General features: G+C 46.4%; 1 protein-coding gene across 2 annotated transcripts; it reads right to left on the bottom strand.

Moving 5' to 3' along the window:
- Positions 1 to 6,597: 6,597 nt before the first annotated feature.
- Positions 6,598 to 21,040, bottom strand: LOC120982083 (zinc finger protein 189-like). 2 transcript variants are annotated; one of them, XM_040412001.1, is made up of 5 exons: positions 20,795 to 21,040; positions 18,741 to 18,818; positions 16,237 to 16,363; positions 9,910 to 10,023; positions 6,598 to 8,643 (listed from the first exon to the last, which is right to left on the bottom strand). In XM_040412001.1, exons 1-5 carry the CDS (start codon positions 20,996 to 20,998, stop codon positions 7,745 to 7,747), a joined length of 1,422 nt encoding a protein of 473 aa, XP_040267935.1. In that variant the 5' UTR covers positions 20,999 to 21,040; the 3' UTR covers positions 6,598 to 7,744. The 2 variants fall into 2 exon arrangements, with proteins under 2 accessions (XP_040267935.1, XP_040267936.1); XM_040412002.1 differs by having other exon boundaries at positions 20,834 to 21,023.
- Between the last annotated feature and the right edge of the window lie 1,289 nt (positions 21,041 to 22,329).

Here is a 22,329-nt window from a genome sequence, read left to right as displayed (position 1 = left end):
CTACAGCAGCTCTTCTGTAGGACTGGAGCAGGCAGGCTAGATTTTGCTACCCAAATGCACCCTGGAGTCTGTCGACAGACCAGCGGGTGTCCTTTGTTGGACCACTTTGGGTAGGTGCTACCCATGGCGTACTGAAAATACTTAATGAAAGGAATCCATGTTCTTTATTATGTCAAAATCAATTCTGCTTTTTGCTGAAGTTTCATTTCTATGTTAGGTACTAACTCTGATTGCTGTGAAACTAATATACTGTAAGGTTTCTATTCTCTGTAACCCTGAATCTTATCTCTTTGGCACTACTCCCGGACGAGCCCCCAAACTGATAGGAATCTCTGAGTCCCACTTGGTACCCCTGGCACCAAACTTCTAGTATCGGCTTGGTTTGAGTCCTTTTCTGACGTCAGGAGAGCACTTCACTCAGTAGGTAACAAAAGACACAACAGTGATGTACTGAATGAACACTCTAAGGTTTATTTTTAATGCACACAGGTTATATAGAGGGGGCTTTACCCTCTTTATTAGCATCATCGTATGTTATGTATTTAACCTATCATATTAACACGTTTCATTCTACGTTTACAGAAAGAGAAACAAAAACGGAACTTCCATATTAGGAATATTGTCCGGGAGTAGTGCCAAAGAGATAAGATTCAGGGTTACAGAGAATAGAAACCTTACAGTATATTAGTTTCACAGCAATAAGAGTTAGTACCTAACATAGAAATGAAACTTCAGCAAAAAGCAGAATTGATTTTGACATAATAAAGAACATGGATTCCTTTCAAACACCATGGCACCCCCCCCAAGGTTCCGTGTTGTTGCAATACGTGGATGATTTACTGTTGTGCAGTATGTCAGTGGAGGCCAACATTGAGGATGGTATATCACTGTTACAATGGTTGTTTGAATGTGGACACAAAGTGTCATTAGGGAAAATGCAATGGCGTAAACAGCAAGTCGAATACTTGGGGTTTGTCCTGACAAAGGGGGAAAGGAGGATCAGTCCAGGGAGAGTTCAGTCTGTAGCGGGATTGGTCACCCCGCACTCCAAGAAGGAAATGCTATCCTTCCTTGGAATGATAAACTACTGCAGACAATGGATCCCAGACTGTTCCTACCATGATAATATCTTGAGACAGGCAACACTGCAGGACAAACCTGATTTAATAAGATGGTCTTCAGAAATGTACAATGCATTTGATTATCTGAAATGTTCATTAATGTCAAGTCCAGGATTGGGCCTCCCTGACTACAAACTGCCCTTCCACATGTTTGCACGACAAAACTGTAAAACCATGGCGGGCGTGCTGACACAAGAACATGGAGGCAAGTTGCGCCCATGTGCATTTTTCTCGAAGGTAATGCCCACCTCTGTCCAAGGGATGCCGGCATGTCTGCGTTCTCTTGCAGCCTGTGCTATGATGGTAGAGTTGGCAACTCCTTTTACAATGGGACATTACACCATTTTGCACACCACACATGATGTTGTAGGCCTACTCAAGGGCATCCACACACAACACATGTCTGCACAAAGGCTTTCAGGATATGAGGTACTACTGCTCAGTGACCCTTCACTCGAAATCAAGTATGCTTCCCACACCTCAGGACCAGCACCAATACTGAATGCTCTCTTAGGCCTTAAAGGACAGGAAGATTGCCTCACAGATACACATGATTGCTTACAGGTCCTGGAACACGAAACTTCTCCAAGACATGATTTGTCATCCACACCCATTATAGGTGCTCCAGAGGTTTTTGTAGACGGTTCATGCACCAGACCAGATGACACCAGATACTGTACAGGCTACGCCATTGTCATGCTCCCAGATGTTGTACTAGAGGCAAAGCCCATAAAGTTTCAGTCTGCACAGGCAGCTGAACTCATTGCCCTTACCAGGGCATGCATTCTACATGCTGAAAAACCAGTCACCATTTATACTGACAGTAGGTACGCACATGGGGTAGTGTGGGATCATGGAATGATTTGGCACAGAAGAGGTTTCACTGCAGCAGATGGTAAACGCATCTCACACTTACAGTTGGTCGCAGATCTACTTGAAGCCATCAGATTGCCTTCACAATTGGCAATTATCCACTGCAAGGCACACACCAATGGTAAGGATCATGTCTCACAGGGCAATGCGCTGGCAGATAGGGAGGCGAAACGAGCGGCCGACTACAGCCCCTCAGGTCCATGTAAACATTGGGAGATGCCATGTTTGGCACCTCCAACCCTTGAGATGTCACAAATGCTTACCGATCTTCAAAGATACGCCACTGAACAGGAACGGCAAGACTGGTGTTATCCAGTATTGCAGAAAAATTCTAAGACAGAATTACTCTGCAAAGAGGGGAGACCATGCATTCCCCAACACAGTGCTTCCATCTTCATAGCACATTTCCATGGAGCAGGACATAACAGCATACAGACAACTCAGTCATTGTTGAGTCAAAATTTTTACATTACTGACATCAAAAAGTTAGTAACAGAATATGTACACAGGTGCATTACATGTTTGAGGAACAACCCCAACAACCCCTTGAAGGTAGTCCATCAACACCTTGACTATCCCACTACTCCATTCACCCATTTACAGGTAGACTTCACACATATTCCCAAAACTCATGGTAGACAGGAATATGCTTTGGTGATTGTTGACATGTTCTCCAGATGGCCTGAAGTATTCCCCACCAAATCAGAGGATGCTAAAACAACAGCAAGGATACTTACTCAACAAATCATTCCTAGGTGGGGATGCCCTCTGATGATTGAATCTGACCAAGGGCCAGCATTCACCTCCAAACTCAACAAGGAAATTGCTAAATTACTACATATAGAATGGAAATTTCACATTCCATATCACCCGCAAAGTTCTGGCATTGTGGAACGCATGAACAGGACTATCAAAGATAAATTGAGGAAGGCCACTGCAGGTACTTTTGAAAAATGGAAAGAGATCCTACCCATAATACTTGCAGAAATAAGGATGACACCTAATAAGAGGTTAGGGTTATCACCATTCGAGATACTCATGGGAAGGCCTTTCCCCACCCCCTGGGCAAGACGCCCAATGATAGTGCAGGAAGGTGATCTTGATTTAATAAGGGAAGAATATGTCACCAAATTGATACAGGTTCTTAATAAAACTGAGAAAAAAGTTGCTTGTAAGTCTCCCTCTCTTCCACAGGAACCCACCCACCCATACAGGGTGGGGGATGAGGTAGTGATCAAAACACTGAAGAAAGGAAAATCCCAAGGTGACTTCGCATATGGCCCACCCACTACCGTGGTTGCAGTGACCAGAACAGCTGTGCTGACTGAACAATCTCCAACTTGGATCCACGCCACCCGAGTGAAGCTTGTGAGAAAAAGAGAGGAGGCAGGAACGGAGGCAGACAGCCTTGGCCTTGAAGAAGGACAAGAGGTGCTAACGAGGGCAGACAGCCCTGACCTCCAACAAGGCCTAGAGGTACTAACGGGGGCAGACAGCCCTGACCTCCAACATGATGAGCTCCTCACTCCTTTCTGGGAAATGGTTGAATGTACTGACTAAGATTGCTTCAATAATCTTGTTGATTTTACCAATTAGTAGTAAGGGAGAAGTAGCCACAACTAGCAAGGGCGGCGTCATCACTTTTTGGTATAATTCATCTAACACTCACGTAGCCACCTACACCTTTTGCCTTTGTGATATCTTGAAAACATGTTCATATTATAACTATTGTTCCAACGACTATGTAGAAGGACAGGCCTATATATGTGTAACAGACTCATACTGGGGAAAAGGTTGTGGATACTGGGGATCAGTGGGATGGAATACAGGGACAGAATGGGGATATAAACCAGAAAGTGCCCTCAAAAGGAGGGATAAAAATTCTAAGTCCCTTTTGACTAGAATGACACTCCTTGAGGGAGGGACGTGTTATGTGGACACCTCTTCAGTGTATCATTGCAAAAAAAGGTCAGCGGAAATGAAGATTGTATTGACAATAGACAACCCTGGTAAATATGATGAAGGAGATTATGTATTGGGATGGTACTTCCATAACATGTGGGGAACTGAGACTTCTCAGGTAACACAAATGTTCAAACTTAGAGATATGTATAAGTCTAAGGCAGGGGTGCACAACCTGCGGCCCGGGGGCCACATGCGGCCCTTGATACCATTCAGTGCGGCCCCCAACCATCTGGTAACAGACATGTATGCCTATGTCTTGTGGCTGCGCACATGTATTTTTTATGTATTTCTCCCATTAGATGGGAGTCCTGGAAGTGTAACTAGACATTATTGGTATACAATGTGTATTCAATATGCCATAAGTACAATATTTCTGTTAATACACCTTTAAATTTTAATTTCGGCCCTCGTCATTGGTTCAGTCTGGCAATGTGGCCCCCAACCAGGAAACGTTGTGCACCCCTGGTCTAAGGAATACCAGCCCATCACAGGTGTCCCCAAAAACCCACTAGCCCCGCATATAGTTTCTCTAAAAAACCTAAGGGCCATATCTAATCCCACATATGAGGATACTTTGGCCATGGGGACGGGTTTTTCAGATGTTAATTTGTGGCTGGAGTGGATGAAGTATAGTGCAGCCTCTGTGAATAAAAGTAACTGTTACATATGCGGTGCTGCCAAGCCACACCTAGGTACCGTACCCCTAGTGTTACCAGAAAGTGTTGAAGAATGTTTTTTGACTCTTTTTGTTAATATGTCTTATAACCACAGTGCATGTACAGAATGGAAGTCAAAATACCCTCTTTTGTTAAAAAATCCTCGCCCAGGGACAGGTATCCAGGTATATCCAGGTAACTACACATGTTACAAGGGGAGTACACATGGGAGGAATGTACAGAATTTCACCAAAGGTTATTGTCACAAATACAGCAATCTGAACATATCCCTCACTCAGAACCAAGTGTACTCCATAGGAGATGTGTACTGGATCTGTGGAGATGGAAAGATAAGATCCAGATTGGAAGGTGCCTGGAAAGGTGAATGTGTGCTTGCCAAAGCTATAATGAACATGCACATTTTTACGGAATCAGATATTATAGACAAAGGGGTGCTAAAGAGAAACAAAAGAAGCGCCCCCCTTTCAAGTTTTGATCCCCATGTGTATATAGATGCAATAGGTGTTCCAAGAGGGGTCCCAGATGAGTTCAAAGCTAGAGATCAAGTAGCCGCCGGATTTGAATCAATATTTCCCATCATTACTGTGAATAAAAATGTGGATTGGATAAATTACATATACTACAATCAGCAAAGGTTTGTAAACTATACCAGAGATGCATTTCTAGGGGTAGCAGAAGAACTACAAGCGGACTCAATCATGACATTCCAGAATCTAATGGTGTTGGATATGATTCTTGCAGAGAAGGGCGGAGTGTGCCGAGTATTGACTGATCCAACCTCCTGCTGCACATACATACCAAATAATACTGGCCCCACTGGTAAGGTCACAATAGCTATAAAAAAGCTTGAAGATCTGTCAGTAGAACTGAAAAAGAACTCAGGTATAAATAATCCATGGGATCAATACTTTGGGTGGTTCACAAATTGGAAACAAGGTCTCATGCAACTAGGGATTGTCATACTAATAGTAATTGTAGTAATAGGTGTAGTAGCATTATGTGTTATTCCCTGTGTGAGACGAATGCTAGAAAAAGGGCTCTCTAATATGTCATTATATCAGACTACTGTACCCCAGGAGGATCGAAGCCCAGATGGGTATAAGAATTACCTAATATCGTATAGAGAGAAAAAGGACAAGAAAGGAAAGAACCATGTAGTGTGATCCACTAAAGGTTCTAAGAGGGGATTTGAAAGGAATCCATGTTCTTTATTATGTCAAAATCAATTCTGCTTTTTGCTGAAGTTTCATTTCTATGTTAGGTACTAACTCTGATTGCTGTGAAACTAATATACTGTAAGGTTTCTATTCTCTGTAACCCTGAATCTTATCTCTTTGGCACTACTCCCGGACAATATTCCTAATATGGAAGTTCCGTTTTTGTTTCTCTTTCTGTAAACGTAGAATGAAACGTGTTAATATGATAGGTTAAATACATAACATACGATGATGCTAATAAAGAGGGTAAAGCCCCCTCTATATAACCTGTGTGCATTAAAAATAAAGAGTGTTCATTCAGTACATCACTGTTGTGTCTTTCGTTACCTACTGAGTGAAGCGCTCTCCTGACGTCAGAAAAGGACTCAAACCAAGCCGATACTAGAAGTTTGGTGCCAGGGGTACCAAGTGGGACTCAGAGATTCCTATCACTTACCAATACCTGTTGATTTGGAGATACTCCGATCCAGTTTTTTAGCCATTGTCCCCTGTCAAAGTCACTCAGATCCTTACGCTTGCCCATTTTTAGAGCATGACTATTCATTACTGGATTAGATGGCACCACATTTCGGCTGGAAAAAAAAACACATTCAATTTGCAGATTTCCTCTATGAATTTACCACTGTGTTACCTTACTTTCTTTTAGAAGTATTACTTTGCAATGAACAGGACATTTCAAATGATTAATATATACATTCAATATATTTTTTTTTTTTAAAAACGGCCCTGCTGTTTATCTTTCTGGTCCACCTTCTCCTGCACTCAGTGGTGGACTGACATGTTCTGTAGCTTCCCGCTTCTCAGTGCCGGCATCCTGGACACCTTTCATTCATCCCTTCGAAATTCTATATAACTGTATCTCTCACTAGACAGTAGATAGAGGAATTGCATTACATGCCATTTATTAGTGAAATCACAAGGACCGTGAGTGAGGGACTACTTTCAATGTAGGAAAGTGAGAGGTTAACAAGAGCTCACCACATTGCACTCCTGGAAGATGCAGGTGCTCGATGGTCACATGGGACAAGCTGATGCCCACCCACAGAAAGTGAAGAGATCAGAGCAGCAGAGAGGTTTTAATTCATGGCATAACCCTGTTAAGGCCATGGCTACAAAATGGTAAACCTCACGAGATTAAACAAATACTATGAATGCAGCAGAAGCTTGAAAAGTCTACCCTCCTGGCAAAAAAACAGCCATATAACATATATAGATAAGGAAGTTAGCCAGGACTACCAAACAGATGGCCTATGCTAGGATGTCCAAATTAGATCAGTTGGGGTCCAACTTCCGCCAATCAGCTGTTTGAAAGGGCCTGGGCTCTCCAGTGAGAATTACAGGTCTATCAAACAGCTGATCATGGGGTTGTTGAAAGCTGGACCCCCACAGACCTAATATTGATGATTGATCCTAAGGGTGGCTCATCCATTTTGACTTACTGGAAAACCTATTTAATAATTATGGGCAAGAGGGAATTTGGTTGAGCATCGGTGTCATGAAAGTGGTTGTCCACCAAGACAAGATCCCCTTTCTTGAAGCAGGCTCTCCACAAGGAGATGCCAGCACATGCATGTTCCCCCTGTAATAACATGGGTATGCCAAGTTATTCAGAACAAGTGCTTTTCTTTTTAGCCCTGGGCAGGGGACCTCCTTATAAGAGGGTACATGGACATGAGACATCCTAAACAAATAGTTGGCGCCAACATGTATTTCATCTCAGTCAGCTTGTCAAGGGTTATAGATGGTATCTCAAGGTCAAAATGTTCGGTTTATGTGGATCACGCACATAAACGTCTTTAGATACTGCAAGACAATGACAAATATACAACTGAAAAGTACATCCATAATACAGTCTACAACAGTTTCTCAAGAAACCTGTGTTGGAAGGAGGTCACACAGCTGGGTTTGCAGGACCTCTCATGTGAATGGTCTGATGTCTGACCAAATGTGAACTTCGAGAGAAGGACTTTCCACATTCGGCGCAAGTGAAAGGCCGCTCTCCTGTGTGGACCTTCTGGTGTCTCACCAAATGTGAACTGTGGCCAAAGCATTTGCCACATTCAGTGCAGAGATATGGCTTCTCCCCAGTGTGGACCCTCTGGTGGATGATGAGATTTGAGCTGCTGATAAACCGTTTACCACAGTCGCTACAGACATACGGCTTCTCCCCCGTGTGGACTCTTTGGTGCATGACCAAGTATGACCCACTGATGAAGCTTTTTAGGCAAATTTTGCAGGTATGAGGTTTTTCTCCTGTATGGGTCCGTCTGTGGACAATGAGGCTGGCATTTTGGGTAAAGCTCTTGCCACACTCTTTGCATGTGTAAGTTTTTGGTTCTGCCCGAGTCCTTTTTGACACCATTTTGTCTGGAGTGTATGAGACATGCTTTCTATGCCGTAGACGGCTGCCAGTATGTTCACCTGTCTGGACTCCATGATGTCTAGTAGGAGTCAGGCTCCTATCGTGTTTGGTTGAGTTATTTTCCTCAGTGTGGGCTGCTTTGTGCACAAGTAAAGCTGCCTGCTCCTCAAAGCAGTCCCCACACTCACTACATGTGTATTCTTTGGGTGCTGGGTCACTCTTGGTTTCCACAGTGTCTGTGTTATCATCATTATTGGATGGTAGGCCTTCTGTATCTGCTTTGCTCTCGGTTTTACTAGGCCTTGACCCCTCAGCTAAACCGGCTGTATATCTGCCCTGTTTTCTCCGGACTCTTGATAAAGCTCTCCGAGTATCTGCAGTGGACTGGCTCGGAGAGTGGCACCCATCGTCTTTACCTAAGGGTTCCCCTGGACCAAAGAAAAAAAAGATAAGGCCACATTTTTATACTGGTTCTTTACAACTTTTTGGTAAAAACATATATCTAGAGGAAAATCCATGCCAAGATTACTGCAGAAACCAATGGTAGGCATCTGCTGCCCAAGCAGATGAGATTGTGGGATGCATATGACAAAATGGTGGTAAAATGAGAAGTTGTGCCACTTTCTAACATGGATTGTTAGTCATTTCCTCACTATGTGCAAAGTCTCTGCTTGAAGTCACTGAACTGGAGCACTCTTGCCTACAAACCTTGTCACATAGCTACAGAGAGAGCTTTGACCAGTGGCGTACCTCCAATAGATTTTTTGTAGTGTGGACGTGCCTAGAGTTTAAAGAAGGGGGCGCACAATAGGGTATTATTAGAGTAATAGGGGATTATTAATGTTAACCTGAGGAAGGAGACTATAGCCTCCCCGAAACACGTTGTTCCTATCCAGTGCGCATTTTAACTAAATAAAGATTTTATATACAAGATTGTCCATACTGGTTTTGAAGCTCCGGAGCAGGAATCCGTTTTTACTCTCTCGTACCTCCAATAGAGGCAGACCATGCAGCTGCTATGGGGCCGTGGGGAAAAGAAGCCCGCAATGGACCAAAGGCCCAGATATATAGTATATACAGCAGTGTACTGATATGTGAGGTAAGAGGTATAAGAGATGCAGTGTGTACAGATATATAGTATATACACAAGTGTACTGATATGTGAGGTACAAAAGAGATGCAATGTGTACAGATATATAGTATATACAGCAGTGTACTGATATGTGAGGTACGAGGTATAATAGATGCAGTGTGTACAGATATATAGTATATACAGCAGTGTACTGATATGTGAGGTATGAGGTATAATAGATGCAGTGTGTACAGATATATAGTATATACAGCAGTGTACTGATATGTGAGGTACGAGGTATAATAGATGCAGTGTGTACAGATATATAGTATATACAGCAGTGTACTGATATGGGAGGTACGAGCTGTAATTTATACCTCATATCAGTACACTGCTGTATATACTGGCCCGGAACGGGTAGTGGGAGGAGCTATGAATGGGGCATGGGGGCCCAATTTAGATTCTTTCTATAGGGCCATTGATTTCTATGTACGCCCCTGGCTTTGACATTCTGTTACAAGCCAGGTCACGGTTTTTAACCTCAGGATGATTGTTTTTAGTTCACTGACAGAAAGCAGGGATATTGAAATCAGCCAGAAATTGTTGCGGTGCATTTCTATACCTGAGGAGGGCAGGACGCTCCTTTTTCTCCTATGTGTGTACAAGTCACTGCTCACACACAGCTCTTCTCCGCGGTGGATTTTGGGAACCGTCTCTGGCTTCACATACAGGTAACCTGAGAAAACATGAAATAGATGGGGTTTAACGTAGAAACACAAATGCGCCACACGGTGAAAGCATATTATACGACATGATAAGAGGTATTATCACAAAAGGAGATCATAAGATATGGAACAACAAGATTGCAAATGCTGCTGTGCCACTGGCAGAGCCTGACCCCCCTGTGTGAACGGCTATGCATTGGTGAGATAGAGGCGAGTTGTCTAGGTAGTGCCCAGACGGGCATCCAAAAAAGTGAGGCCCCATTTAGAATTATAACTCCCCGCCTGGTGGTAAGATGTCTGGCGGCGACTAAGATACTGAGAGTGCAAAGTGAAGGAAAGAATAACTGTTAACCCCTTAAGGACACAGCCTTTTTACACCTTAGGACCAGGCCATTTTTTGAAAATCTGACCAGAGTCCCTTTAAGTGCTGATAACTTTAAAACGGTTTGACTTATCCAGGCCGTTCTGAGATTGTTTTTTCGTCACATATTGTACTTCATGACACTGGTAAAATGGAGTCAAAAAAAAAATTTTTTTTGCACCAAAAAATACCTAATTTAACAAAAATTTGAAAAAAATTAGCAAATTTCAAAGTTTCAGTTTCTCTACTTCTGTAATACATAGTAATACCCCCAAAAATTGTGATGACTTTACATTCCCCATATGTCTACTTCATGTTTGAATTGTTTTGGGAATGATATTTTATTTTTTGGGGATGTTATAAGGCTTAGAAGTTTAGAAGCAAATCTTGAAATTTTTCCGAAATTTACAAAAACTCAATTTCTAGGGACCAGTTCAGGTCTCAAGTCACTTTGCGAGGCTTACATTATAGAAACCACCCAAAAATGACCCCATCTAAGAAACTACACCCCTCAAGGTATTCAAAACTGATTTTGCATACGTTGTTAACCCTTTAGGTGTTGCACAAGAGTTATTGGCAAATAGGGAGGAAATTTGAGAATTTCATTTTTTTGTCTAATTTTTCATTTTAACCCATTTTTTCCACTAACAAAGCAAGGGTTAACAGCCAAACAAGACTGTATCTTTATTGCCCTGACTCTGCCATTTACAGAAACACCCAATATGTGGCCGTAAACTACTGTACGGCCACACAGCGGGGCGTAGAGTGAAAGGTGCGCCGTTTGGTTTTTGGAAGGCTGATTTTTATGGACTGGTTTATTTACACCATGTCCCATTTGAAGCCCCCTGATGCACCCCTAGAGGAGAAACTCCCTAAAAGTGACCCCATCTAAGAAACTACACCCCTCAAGGTATTCAAAACTGATTTTACATACGTCGTTAACCCTTTAGGTGTTGCACAAGAGTTATTGGCAAATGGCGATGAAATTTGAGAATTTCATTTTTTTGCCTAATTTTCCATTTTAACCCATTTTTTCCACTAACAAAGCAAGGGTTAACAGCCAAACAAGACTGTATCTTTATTGCCCTGACTCTGCTGTTTACAGAAACACCCCATATGTGGCCGTAAACTACTGTACGGGCACACAGCGGGGCGTAGAGTGAAAGGTGCGCCGTTTGGTTTTTGGAGGGCTGATTTTGCTGGACTGTTTTTTTGGCACCATGTCCCATTTGAAGCCCCCCTGATGCACCCCTAGATTATAAACTCCATAAAAGTGACCCCATCTAAGAAACTACACCCCTCAAGGTATTCAAAACTGATTTTACAAACTTTGTTAACCCTTTAGGTGTTGCACAAGATTTAATGGAAAATAGAGATACAATTTCAAAATTTCACTTTTTTGGCAGATTTTCCATTTTAATATTTTTTTTCCAGTTACAAAGCAAGGGTTAACAGCCAAACAAAACTCATTATTTATGGCCCTAATTCTGTAGTTTACAGAAACACCCCATATGTGGTCGTAAACAGCTGTACGGGCACATGGCAGGGCGCAGAAGGAAAGGAACACCATATGGTTTTTGGAAGGCATATTTTGCTGGACTGGTTTTTTTGACACCATGTCCCATTTGAAGCCCCCCTGATGCACCCCTAGAGTAGAAACTCCAAAAAAGTGACCCCATTTTAGAAACTACGGGATAGGGTGGCAGTTTTGTTGGTACTAGTTTAGGGTACATATGATTTTTGGTTGCTCTATATTACACTTTTTGTGCGGCAAGGTAACAAGAAATAGCTTTTTTGGCACCGTTTTTTTTTTGTTATTTACAACATTCATCTGACAGGTTAGATCATGTGGTAATTTTATAGAGCAGGTTGTCACGGACGCGGAGATACCTAATATGTATACAATTTTTTTTATTTATGTACGTTTTACACAATGATTTCATTTTTAAAACCAAAAAAATGTTTTAGTGTCTCCATAGTCTAAGAGCCATAGTTTTTTCAGTTTTTGGGCGATTATCTTAAGTAGGGTCTCATTTTTTGCGGGATGAGATGACGGTTTGATTGGCATCTATTTTGGGGTGCATATGACTTTTTGATTGCTTGCTATTACACTTTTTGTGACGTAAGATGACAAAAAATGGCTTTTTTTACACCGTTTTTATTTTTATTTTTTTACGGTGGTCATCTGAGGGGTTAGATCATGTGATATTTTTATAGAGCCGGGCGATACGGACGCGGCGATACCTAATATGTATACTTTTTTTTTATTTATGTAAGTTTTACACAATGATTTCATTTTTGAAACAAAAAAAATCATGTTTTAGTGTTTCCATAGTCTAAGAGCCATAGTTTTTTCAGTTTTTGGGCGATTATCTTGGGTAGGGTATGATTTTTGCGGGATGAGATGACGGTTTGATTGTTACAATTTTGGCGTACATGCGACTTTTTTGATCACTTTTATTACCTTTTTTGGGAAGTAAGGTGGGCAAAATTTCAATTTCATCATAGTTTTTTATTTTTTATTTTTATGGTGTTCACCGTTCGGGTAAAGTAACATGACCGTTTTATAGATCAGGTCGTTACGGACGCGGCGATACCAAACATGTGTAGGGAATTTTATTTTTTTCATTTTTTATCAGTGATAAATGTGTTTTTTGATTTTTACTTTTTTTTCACTTTTATTCACTTTTTTTTGACCCAGACCCACTTGGTTCTTGAAGATCCAGTGGGTCTGATGTCTGAATAATACAGTACAGTACAATATATATTGTTCTGTACTGTATTTTACTTACACTGAACAGATCTATGCCATTCAGCACAGATCTGTTCAGCACCATGGACAGCAGGACGCCTGAGAGGCGTCCTGTTGCCATGGGAACCTTCCCCGTCTGCTCAGTACTGCTCAGAACTTCGCAGACGGGGAAGGGTAAGGAGGGGATCTCTCGGGGGGCTCTCTGGGGGCTCTCTCCCTCCCCATCGGGGGGCTGCAAAGGCACAGCAGCCCCCCGATGGGAGAGGGAGGGAGCTCCCTGCGCTGTTAACCTTTTCCATACAGCGGTCCGTACGGACCGCTGTATGGAAAGGGTTAAACGGCTGACATCGCATCGCAGATGTCAGCCGTTTATACCAGGGTGCCAGCAATGTGCTGGCACCCTGGTATCCCCACTAGACACCAACGATTATACAAGGGGAGGCGGGCGGGGGATCGCGATCCCGCCTGCCGCACCGCCCGCCTCCCGCACCGCCCACACCGCCCGCAACCCTCCCCCTGCACCTCCCGCCACCATAAAAATCATTCGGGGGTGCAGGGGGGGGTAAATAAAACTTTTTTTATGGCATATAAAGTTTCTGATCCCTGCGGTCAGGGACTGCGGGGACCAGAAACTTCAGAAATCGCAGCAAACCGCAGGTCTGAATTGACCTGCGGTTTGCCGCGATCGCCGACATGGGGGGGTCACGGGACCCCCCCGCGCATTTAGCCTAGGTGCCTGCTCGATGATTTGAGCAGGCACCGGGTTCCGATCACTGCCAGCCGCACGGCAGTGATCGAAAATACACAGGGCGTACATGTACGCCCTGTGTCCTTAAGTACCAGGGCACAAGGGCGTACCTGTACGCCCTATGTCCTTAAGAGGTTAATCAGCCAGATAATCACTAGATGGCGCCAACCCTCCAAATATAAATGAGGTGCAAAGTGCAAAGAGCTGAACAGATGCATAAACAAACAGGTAACTACATAACTAAACCATCCATAAACTCGTGATGAGCTGCACCTGCACTAAGACAAACAGAAGGGGCGCATGGATAAATAGTGCTTATTAGCATAAATAATTAGCGCTAGGAGGCACACTGCACTTTATGTTTTTTATTATTTCATGTTCCTTTTATTTTTAGACACTTCACCTTTGCATTAAATTTGGAACACTCTAGTGCAGTGATGGCGAACCTTTTACAGACCGAGTGCCCAAACTGCAACATAAACCCACTTATTTATTGCAAAGTTCCAACACAGCAATTTACCTTGAATACTACAGTCCAATATAGAATATCGTCCATGTACTTTATCATTTATTTACAATATCCTGCCTACATTCAGTGCGCTGCCTGTGCTGTTCATAGTGCGCCGTGCCATAGGTTCGCCATCACTGCTCTAGTGATTGTTTGGGAAATTAAGTGATATAATACAAAAGTTTATTTGGCGCATGCGCTGTCAGTATCGTAGTACTCCAATCTGCATGCCTGCTGATCAACTGCTTAATACCAAACACTATACCGCCAGACATTATGGCTCCAGATGTTATACCTCCAGAGACCAGACATTACACATTTAGACATTATACCGCCAGACATTACACCTCTCAATGTTATACTTCCAGACACTAGACGTAACACCTCCAGACAATATACCACCAGACATTAGACCTTCAAACATTATACCTCAAGATGTTACACCTCCAGATGTTACACCTCCAGACATGACCCCGCCAGGCACTATACCTCCAGACATGACCCCGCCAGGCACTATACCTCCAGACATTACCCCGCCAGGCACTATACCTCCAGACATTACCCCGCCAGGCACTATACCTCCAGACATTACCCCGCCAGGCACTATACCTCCAGACATTACCCCGCCAGGCACTATACCTCCAGACATGACCCCGCCAGGCACTATACCTCCAGACATGACCCCGCCAGGCACTATACCTCCAGACATTACCCCGCCAGGCACTATACCTCCAGACATTACCCCGCCAGGCACTATACCTCCAGACATTACCCCGCCAGGCACTATACCTCCAGACATTACCCCGCCAGGCACTATACCTCCAGACATTACCCCGCCAGGCACTATACCTCCAGACATTACCCCGCCAGGCACTATACCTCCAGACATTACCCCACCAGGCACTACACCTCCAGACATTAGCCCGCCAGGCACTATACCTCCAGACATTACACCACCAGGCACTATACCTCCAGACATGACCCCACCAGGCACTATACCTCCAGACATTAGCCCGCCATGCACTATACCTCCAGACATTACCCCACCAGGCACTATACCTCCAGATGTAACACCTCCAGTGACCAGACGTTATACTTCCAGATGTTACACCTTCAGGCGCTATAACACCAGACATTACACCTCCGCACATGGGAGTTCTGGATCCATGTGAGGTACAGGGCTGGCTCTAGCTTTGTTAGAAGGATATTGTCATGTACTATATGATGTCTGGTATTTATTTTTTACATAAATCATGGAACAACCCCTTTAATTCTTTTTAAATGTGGGGGTGTAATTTTCGATCTAATGGAGTATACTCCTGGTTATAAGCTTCTGTCATGACTACATACAAGTGTGCCTCGTTTATGTCCCCATCCGAGGTACAGAATTTTGGAAACATACCATTCTGGTCATTGACAAATGAGCTCAAAAGTTCCCAGTAAGCGGTCCCAAGCCCGACAAGTGCTCAGGGTGTCCTCAGTAAACGCTGCCCTATGCCTACTCCTTTGGGTTGATTGATGGTTCCAGTGTTGATCCAGCCTTGTTCTATGAAACCCTATTGAGATAATGAAATTTTGTGCCTGCCCCATGCGAACCTGTGGGTGGCACATGCGCAGTAGTCTCCCCCCAGGATTGCACGGTGCTGGAACAATACTGGACTCATCAATCGACAAGAAAGGGGATGGCATAAGGCAGGGTTTAAGGAGGAGTGCTGGAGCATTTGCCGGGCTTAGGACCACCCACTGGCGAAGCAGAAGTGATAAAAGTTCACAGGGCCGAAAGCCCCCGGTTTCCATATGGTGCCCTCCTCCAAAAAATATAATGAAGGGGTTGCATATTCCTCGTTCATCTCACCCACTAAGTTTGGACGCTGATGAATCTTCGTCTCTGCACTTTTGTAACGCTCCTTTTCACGATCTTCCAAGGAGTCTAGCTCTTCTACCGAGAAGCAGACTGTGGCCTCCTCCGGTTTCATGGTTTCCTGAAAGCAAAACCGCAATATATATAATATATAGTGCCACCGTATTCCACAGCGCCTTATAATTCAGAGGTAGAAATATGTAAGCTGTGCCATGGCACCCTGACATTCTTCACAGAAGTCCCACGGCAATCATAATGCTGGGAGTTGTAGTCTTACTACTGCTGGAGAGGCACTGGATGGAAACCTCTCATTTACACAATAGCAGAGGCTCCCTCAAAACACTACTGGCAGCCATTTCTGCTCATCCTGCCCCTCACCCTGGACAAATACTGATGGCCTATCCTCAGGACAGGTCATAAATTCCAGATAAGAGAGGGTCCAACTCCCAGCACCCTCAACGATCAGCAGATTTCTTCAGGAGTGTACAGAGCCAGAAGCAGAAGGTACCATCCGCTGTAGTGGCCATGTCGGGTACTGCAGCTCATCTCCCAATAAACAAATCTACTGTCACTACACGGTGAAAGATGCCTTCTGGCACCTGAAAAAACAGCTGATCAGCGGGGGTCTTGGGAGTCGGACCCCCACTGATCTGATACTGATGACAAATGGCATCAATACTCTAGACACTGAAGACCCATTTTAAGCTCATTATCCCATTCATTACACTCAGAGGTCCAGAAAGCTGAGATGTCAGGTGCTGTTTGGTGCGGCTATGATCAGTTCCTGTCGCCTCTATTAATGACGGTTCCTCAGATTGGGCCATCAATATGAGATCAGTGGGGGTCCGACTCCTGTCTCCACCAATAATCATCTGTACCAAGCGGCCTCACCTCTCCATAAAGCCTCTTCACCAGAGCACCAAGGTCTCCTCAATCAGGGACACCAATCCTCTGTACCAAGAAGCCTCACCTCTCCATAAGGCCTCTTCACCAGAGCAGCAAGGTCTCCTCAATCAGGGACACCAATCCTCTGTACCAAGAAGCCTCACCTCTCCATAAGGCCTCTTCACCAGAGCACCAAGGTCTCCTCAATCAGGGAAACCAATCCTCTGTACCAAGAAGCCTCACCTCTCCATAAGGCCCTCTTCACCAGAGCAGCAAGGTCTCCTCAATCAGAGACACCAATCCTCTGTACCAAGAAGCCTCACCTCTCCATAAGGCCTCTTCACCAGAGCAGCAAGGTCTCCTCAATCAGAGACACCAATCCTCTGTACCAAGAAGTCTCACCTCTCCATAAGGCCTCTTCACCAAAGCAGCAAGGTCTCCTGAATCAGGGACACCAATCCTCTGTACCAAGAAGCCTCACCTCTCCATAAGGCCTTTTCACCAAAGCACCAAGGTCTCCTCAATCAGGGAAACCAATCTTCTGTACCAAGAAGCCTCACCTCTCCATGAGGCCTCTTCACCAAAGCACCAAGGTCTCCTCAATCAGGGACACCAATCCTCTGTACCAAGAAGCCTCACCTCTCCATGAGGCCTCTTCACCAGAGCGCCAATGTGTCATCAATCAGGGACACCATTCCTCTGTACCAAGAAGCCTCACCTCTCTATAAGGCCTCTTCACCAGAGCAGCAAGGTCTCCTCAATCAGAGACACCAATCCTCTGTACCAAGAAGTCTCACCTCTCCATAAGGCCTCTTCACCAAAGCAGCAAGGTCTCCTGAATCAGGGACACCAATCCTCTGTACCAAGAAGCCTCACCTCTCCATAAGGCCTTTTCACCAAAGCACCAAGGTCTCCTCAATCAGGGAAACCAATCTTCTGTACCAAGAAGCCTCACCTCTCCATGAGGCCTCTTCACCAAAGCACCAAGGTCTCCTCAATCAGGGACACCAATCCTCTGTACCAAGAAGCCTCACCTCTCCATAAGGCCTCTTCACCAGAGCGCCAATGTGTCATCAATCAGGTAGTCGAATCCCCACTAATCTCGTATTGATGACCCATCCTGAGGACAGGGAATCAATATGAGATCAGAGGGGGTCCGACTCTCAATCAGGAAGCCAGACCTCCACGAATCTCATATTGATGGCCCATCCTGAGGACAGGCCTTCAGTATCTAAGTCCCAGATAACCTCTTTAAGTATACAGGACCCCTGCACACTGATAGGGAATATCGGCGCTAATACTTTGCCTGTTTGCTGGAGACTCACATTTTAGCCAACTCCACGGCACAGAAGTAATGTGATTGGCTAAAAATCCACACATGACAAGTAGTGTCCTCTTTTAGTGGGACCCCGGCAACACATAAGCTTTATGCCTATGTTATACCTCCCCTGTAATGAAAGAGGGCATTACCAGGACCAGATGATGTGGTGGCCAGCCTCCGTGGTAGCTGCAATGGCCACCACCCTCTGTTTCCAGACCCCGTCATAAAGAACAAGACGACTGAGCTCATTATATTTTAGTGGAATATTCTGATCCTACAGAAGACGTGTTACCTCCATGGCAGCAGGGGGCGTCCGCTTGACGTCAGAGGCAGCACTCTTAGTACATTTCTCCATTAGAACGCCAGGTCCCTTTAAAATAAAAATGCATGTATTACATAGGGAAGGTTACATATTGCCAGTGCCCTGGAGCCACCACTAGGAGGAGCCATTGTAGACAATGCATTGCAGTCAGTCACTATAAGGGAGAGGGGTCGGTGCAGTGTATTGGACGACCTATATACACAGTGATGAGAGCTGCTGCCGTAACCTTCATTTTCGGATGCTGGGGGTTGTGTGCCGCATCATACCTGAGAGGTGTCGGATTATCAAATATTCCGGATCATAGAAAACTGTAGTACATGAACGTCCAAATTAACATGAGGCCAGCCTGACGCCCCGATAACATGACCAAGGTTCAGCAGCGCCCCCATAACAGAGCCGGCCTGCGCCAGCGCCCCCCATAACAGAGCCGGCCTGCAGCAGCGCCCCCATAACAGAGCCGGCCTGCACCAGCGCCCCCATAACAGAGCCGGCCTGCACCAGCGCCCCCATAACAGAGCCGGCCTGCACCAGCGCCCCCCATAACAGAGCCGGCCTGCACCAGCGCCCCCCATAACAGAGCCGGCCTGCCCCAGCGCCCCCCATTACAGAGCCGGCCTGCACCAGCGCCCCCCATAACAGAGCCGGCCTGCCCCAGCGGCCCCCATTACAGAGCCGGCCTGCCCCAGCGCCCCCATTACAGAGCCGGCCTGCCCCAGCGCCCCCATTACAAGAGCCGGCCTGCACCAGCGCCCCCATAACAAGAGCCGGCCTGCACCAGCGCCCCCATAACAAGAGCCGGCCTGCACCAGCGGCCCCCATTACAGAGCCGGCCTGCCCCAGCGCCCCCATTACAGAGCCGGCCTGCCCCAGCGCCCCCATTACAGAGCCGGCCTGCCCCAGCGCCCCCATTACAGAGCCGGCCTGCACCAGCGCCCCCCATAACAGAGCCGGCCTGCACCAGCGCCCCCCATAACAGAGCCGGCCTGCACCAGCGCCCCCCATAACAGAGCCGGCCTGCACCAGCGCCCCCCATAACAGAGCCGGCCTGCACCAGCGCCCCCATAACAAGAGCCAGCCTGCACCAGCGCCCCCATAACAAGAGCCAGCCTGCACCAGCGCCCCCATAACAAGAGCCAGCCTGCACCAGCGCCCCCATTACAGAGCCGGCCTGCACCAGCGCCCCCCATAACAGAGCCGGCCTGCACCAGCGCCCCCATAACAAGAGCCAGCCTGCACCAGCGCCCCCATAACAAGAGCCAGCCTGCACCAGCGCCCCCATAACAAGAGCCGGCCTGCACCAGCGCCCCCATTACAGAGCCGGCCTGCACCAGCGCCCCCCATAACAGAGCCAGCCTGCACCAGCGCCCCCATTACAGAGCCAGCCTGCACCAGCGCCCCCATTACAGAGCCGGCCTGCACCAGCGCCCCCCATAACAGAGCCGGCCTGCACCAGCGCCCCCATAACAAGAGCCAGCCTGCACCAGCGCCCCCATAACAAGAGCCAGCCTGCACCAGCGCCCCCATAACAAGAGCCAGCCTGCACCAGCGCCCCCATAACAAGAGCCAGCCTGCACCAGCGCCCCCATTACAGAGCCGGCCTGCACCAGCGCCCCCCATAACAGAGCCAGCCTGCACCAGCGCCCCCATTACAGAGCCAGCCTGCACCAGCGCCCCCATTACAGAGCCAGCCTGCACCAGCGCCCCCCATAACAGAGCCGGCCTGCAGCAGCGCCCCCCATAACAGAGCCGGCCTGCAGCAGCGCCCCCATAACAGAGCAGTCAAAGACATTTCTTTGCAGAATCCAAGGGGTTAACACCCTGGAGATGAGAGGTGGTCCCTGAGATCACAGACGTCACCGTGGAGCTGTGAGGGGTTTACACTGGATTCCCCCTTTAAGGAGAGACAAGTTTCTGACTACAGGAGACGTCCGTGTCCAGCTCAGCCCTCACCTGCAGCTCCTGCCCCCACCCACCTGTGAGCACCCAGCAGCACCCCATTGTCCCCCCCCCATATGGACACGTACCCTGACCCCCTCCAGCAGCACTGCCCACACGTCCACTCCCTGTGCGACCACCGTGTGCAGCCCCTCAGATGTCTGCAGCCGGGAGCAGGACGCCCGGAAGTCTGCGGAGGCCACCGACCCTCCGCCACCGCGACTGCCTGAGCCCCGAGTCAGGACATGGAGGAGACGGCGGGCCGCGTCTGGGGATTGTAGTTCTACTCTCATAGAGCACACAGCGATCGAGGAAGCAAAGGACTAACAGTCCCAGGGTGCATTGCGGCGAAACACATGACCGGCCTCAGCCCTGTATACTGAATGTGAGGAGAGGGGGGAGAAGAGAAACTTCTACATGTCACTGAGGGAGGGATGGAGGGATGGAAGGAAGGATGGAGGGAAGGATGGAGGGATGGATGGAAGGAAGGAAGGAAGGATGGAGGGATGGATGGAGGGAAGGAAGGAAGGATGGAGGGATGGAAGGATGGAGGGATGGAGGGATGGAGGGATGGAGGGATGGATGGAAGGAAGGATGGATGGAGGGAGGGAGGGATGGATGGATGGAGGGAGGGATGGATGGAGGGATGGATGGATGGAAGGAAGGATGGAGGGAAGGATGGATGGATGGATGGATGGAGGGATGGATGGAGGGATCTATGGAAGGAAGGATGGTGGGATGGATGGAGGGATGGAAGGAAGGAAGGATGGAGGGATGGATGGAAGGAAGGAAGGAAGGATGGATGGATGGATGGATGGATGGATGGGAGGGATGGATGGATGGGAGGGATGGATGGATGGAAGGAAGGATGGATGGAGAGATGGATGGATGGAGGGATGGATGGAAGGAAGGATGGATGGAAGGAAGGATGGATGGAGAGATGGAGAGATGGATGGATGGAGGGATGGATGGAAGGAAGGATGGATGGAGAGATGGAGGGATGGATGGAAGGAAGGATGGATGGAGGGATGGATGGATGGAAGGATGGATGGAAGGAAGGATGGATGGAGGGATGGATGGATGGATGGAAGGAAGGATGGATGGAAGGAAGGATGGATGGAGAGATGGAGAGATGGATGGATGGATGGATGGATGGAGGGATGGATGGAAGGATGGATGGAGAGATGGAGAGATGGATGGATGGATGGATGGATGGATGGATGGATGGATGGAGAGATGGATGGATGGAGGGATGGATGGAAGGAAGGATGGATGGAAGGAAGGATGGATGGAGAGATAGAGGGAGGGATGGATGGAGAGATAGAGGGAGGGAGGGATGGAGAGATAGAGAGATAGATAGATAGATAGATAGATAGATAAATGGAAAGATAGATAATTGATAGAATTTAGATAGATAGATGGGGTATATGGATGTATAGATAGATAATATATATTAGATATATAGATAGGAGATAGATAGATTTTTAGATATGAGATAGATATGAGATAGATAGATAGATAGATAGATAGATAGATATGAGATAGATAGATAGATAGATAGATAGATATTAGATAGATAGATATGAGATAGATAGATAGATAGATAGATAGATAGATATTAGAT

The sequence above is a fragment of the Bufo bufo genome, chromosome 11 (genome assembly GCF_905171765.1).
Source record: "Bufo bufo chromosome 11, aBufBuf1.1, whole genome shotgun sequence".
Taxonomy (NCBI): domain Eukaryota; kingdom Metazoa; phylum Chordata; class Amphibia; order Anura; family Bufonidae; genus Bufo; species Bufo bufo.
The sequence above is the reverse complement of the archived record's forward strand: the minus strand, read 5'-3'. Positions and strand labels throughout refer to the sequence as shown.

Bases quoted from the DNA above. Each gene is read 5' to 3' on its own strand.
- LOC120982083 (XM_040412001.1), bottom strand. From the start codon at position 20,998: ATGAGAGTAGAACTACAATCCCCAGACGCGGCCCGCCGTCTCCTCCAT. The intron at 18,819-20,794 runs GTACGTGTCCAT...TTTATTTTAAAG, and splicing joins TGCTGCTGGAGGGGGTCAGG to GGACCTGGCGTTCTAATGGA. The intron at 8,644-9,909 runs GTATAGAAATGC...TCTTTGGTCCAG, and splicing joins GAGCGTCCTGCCCTCCTCAG to GGGAACCCTTAGGTAAAGAC.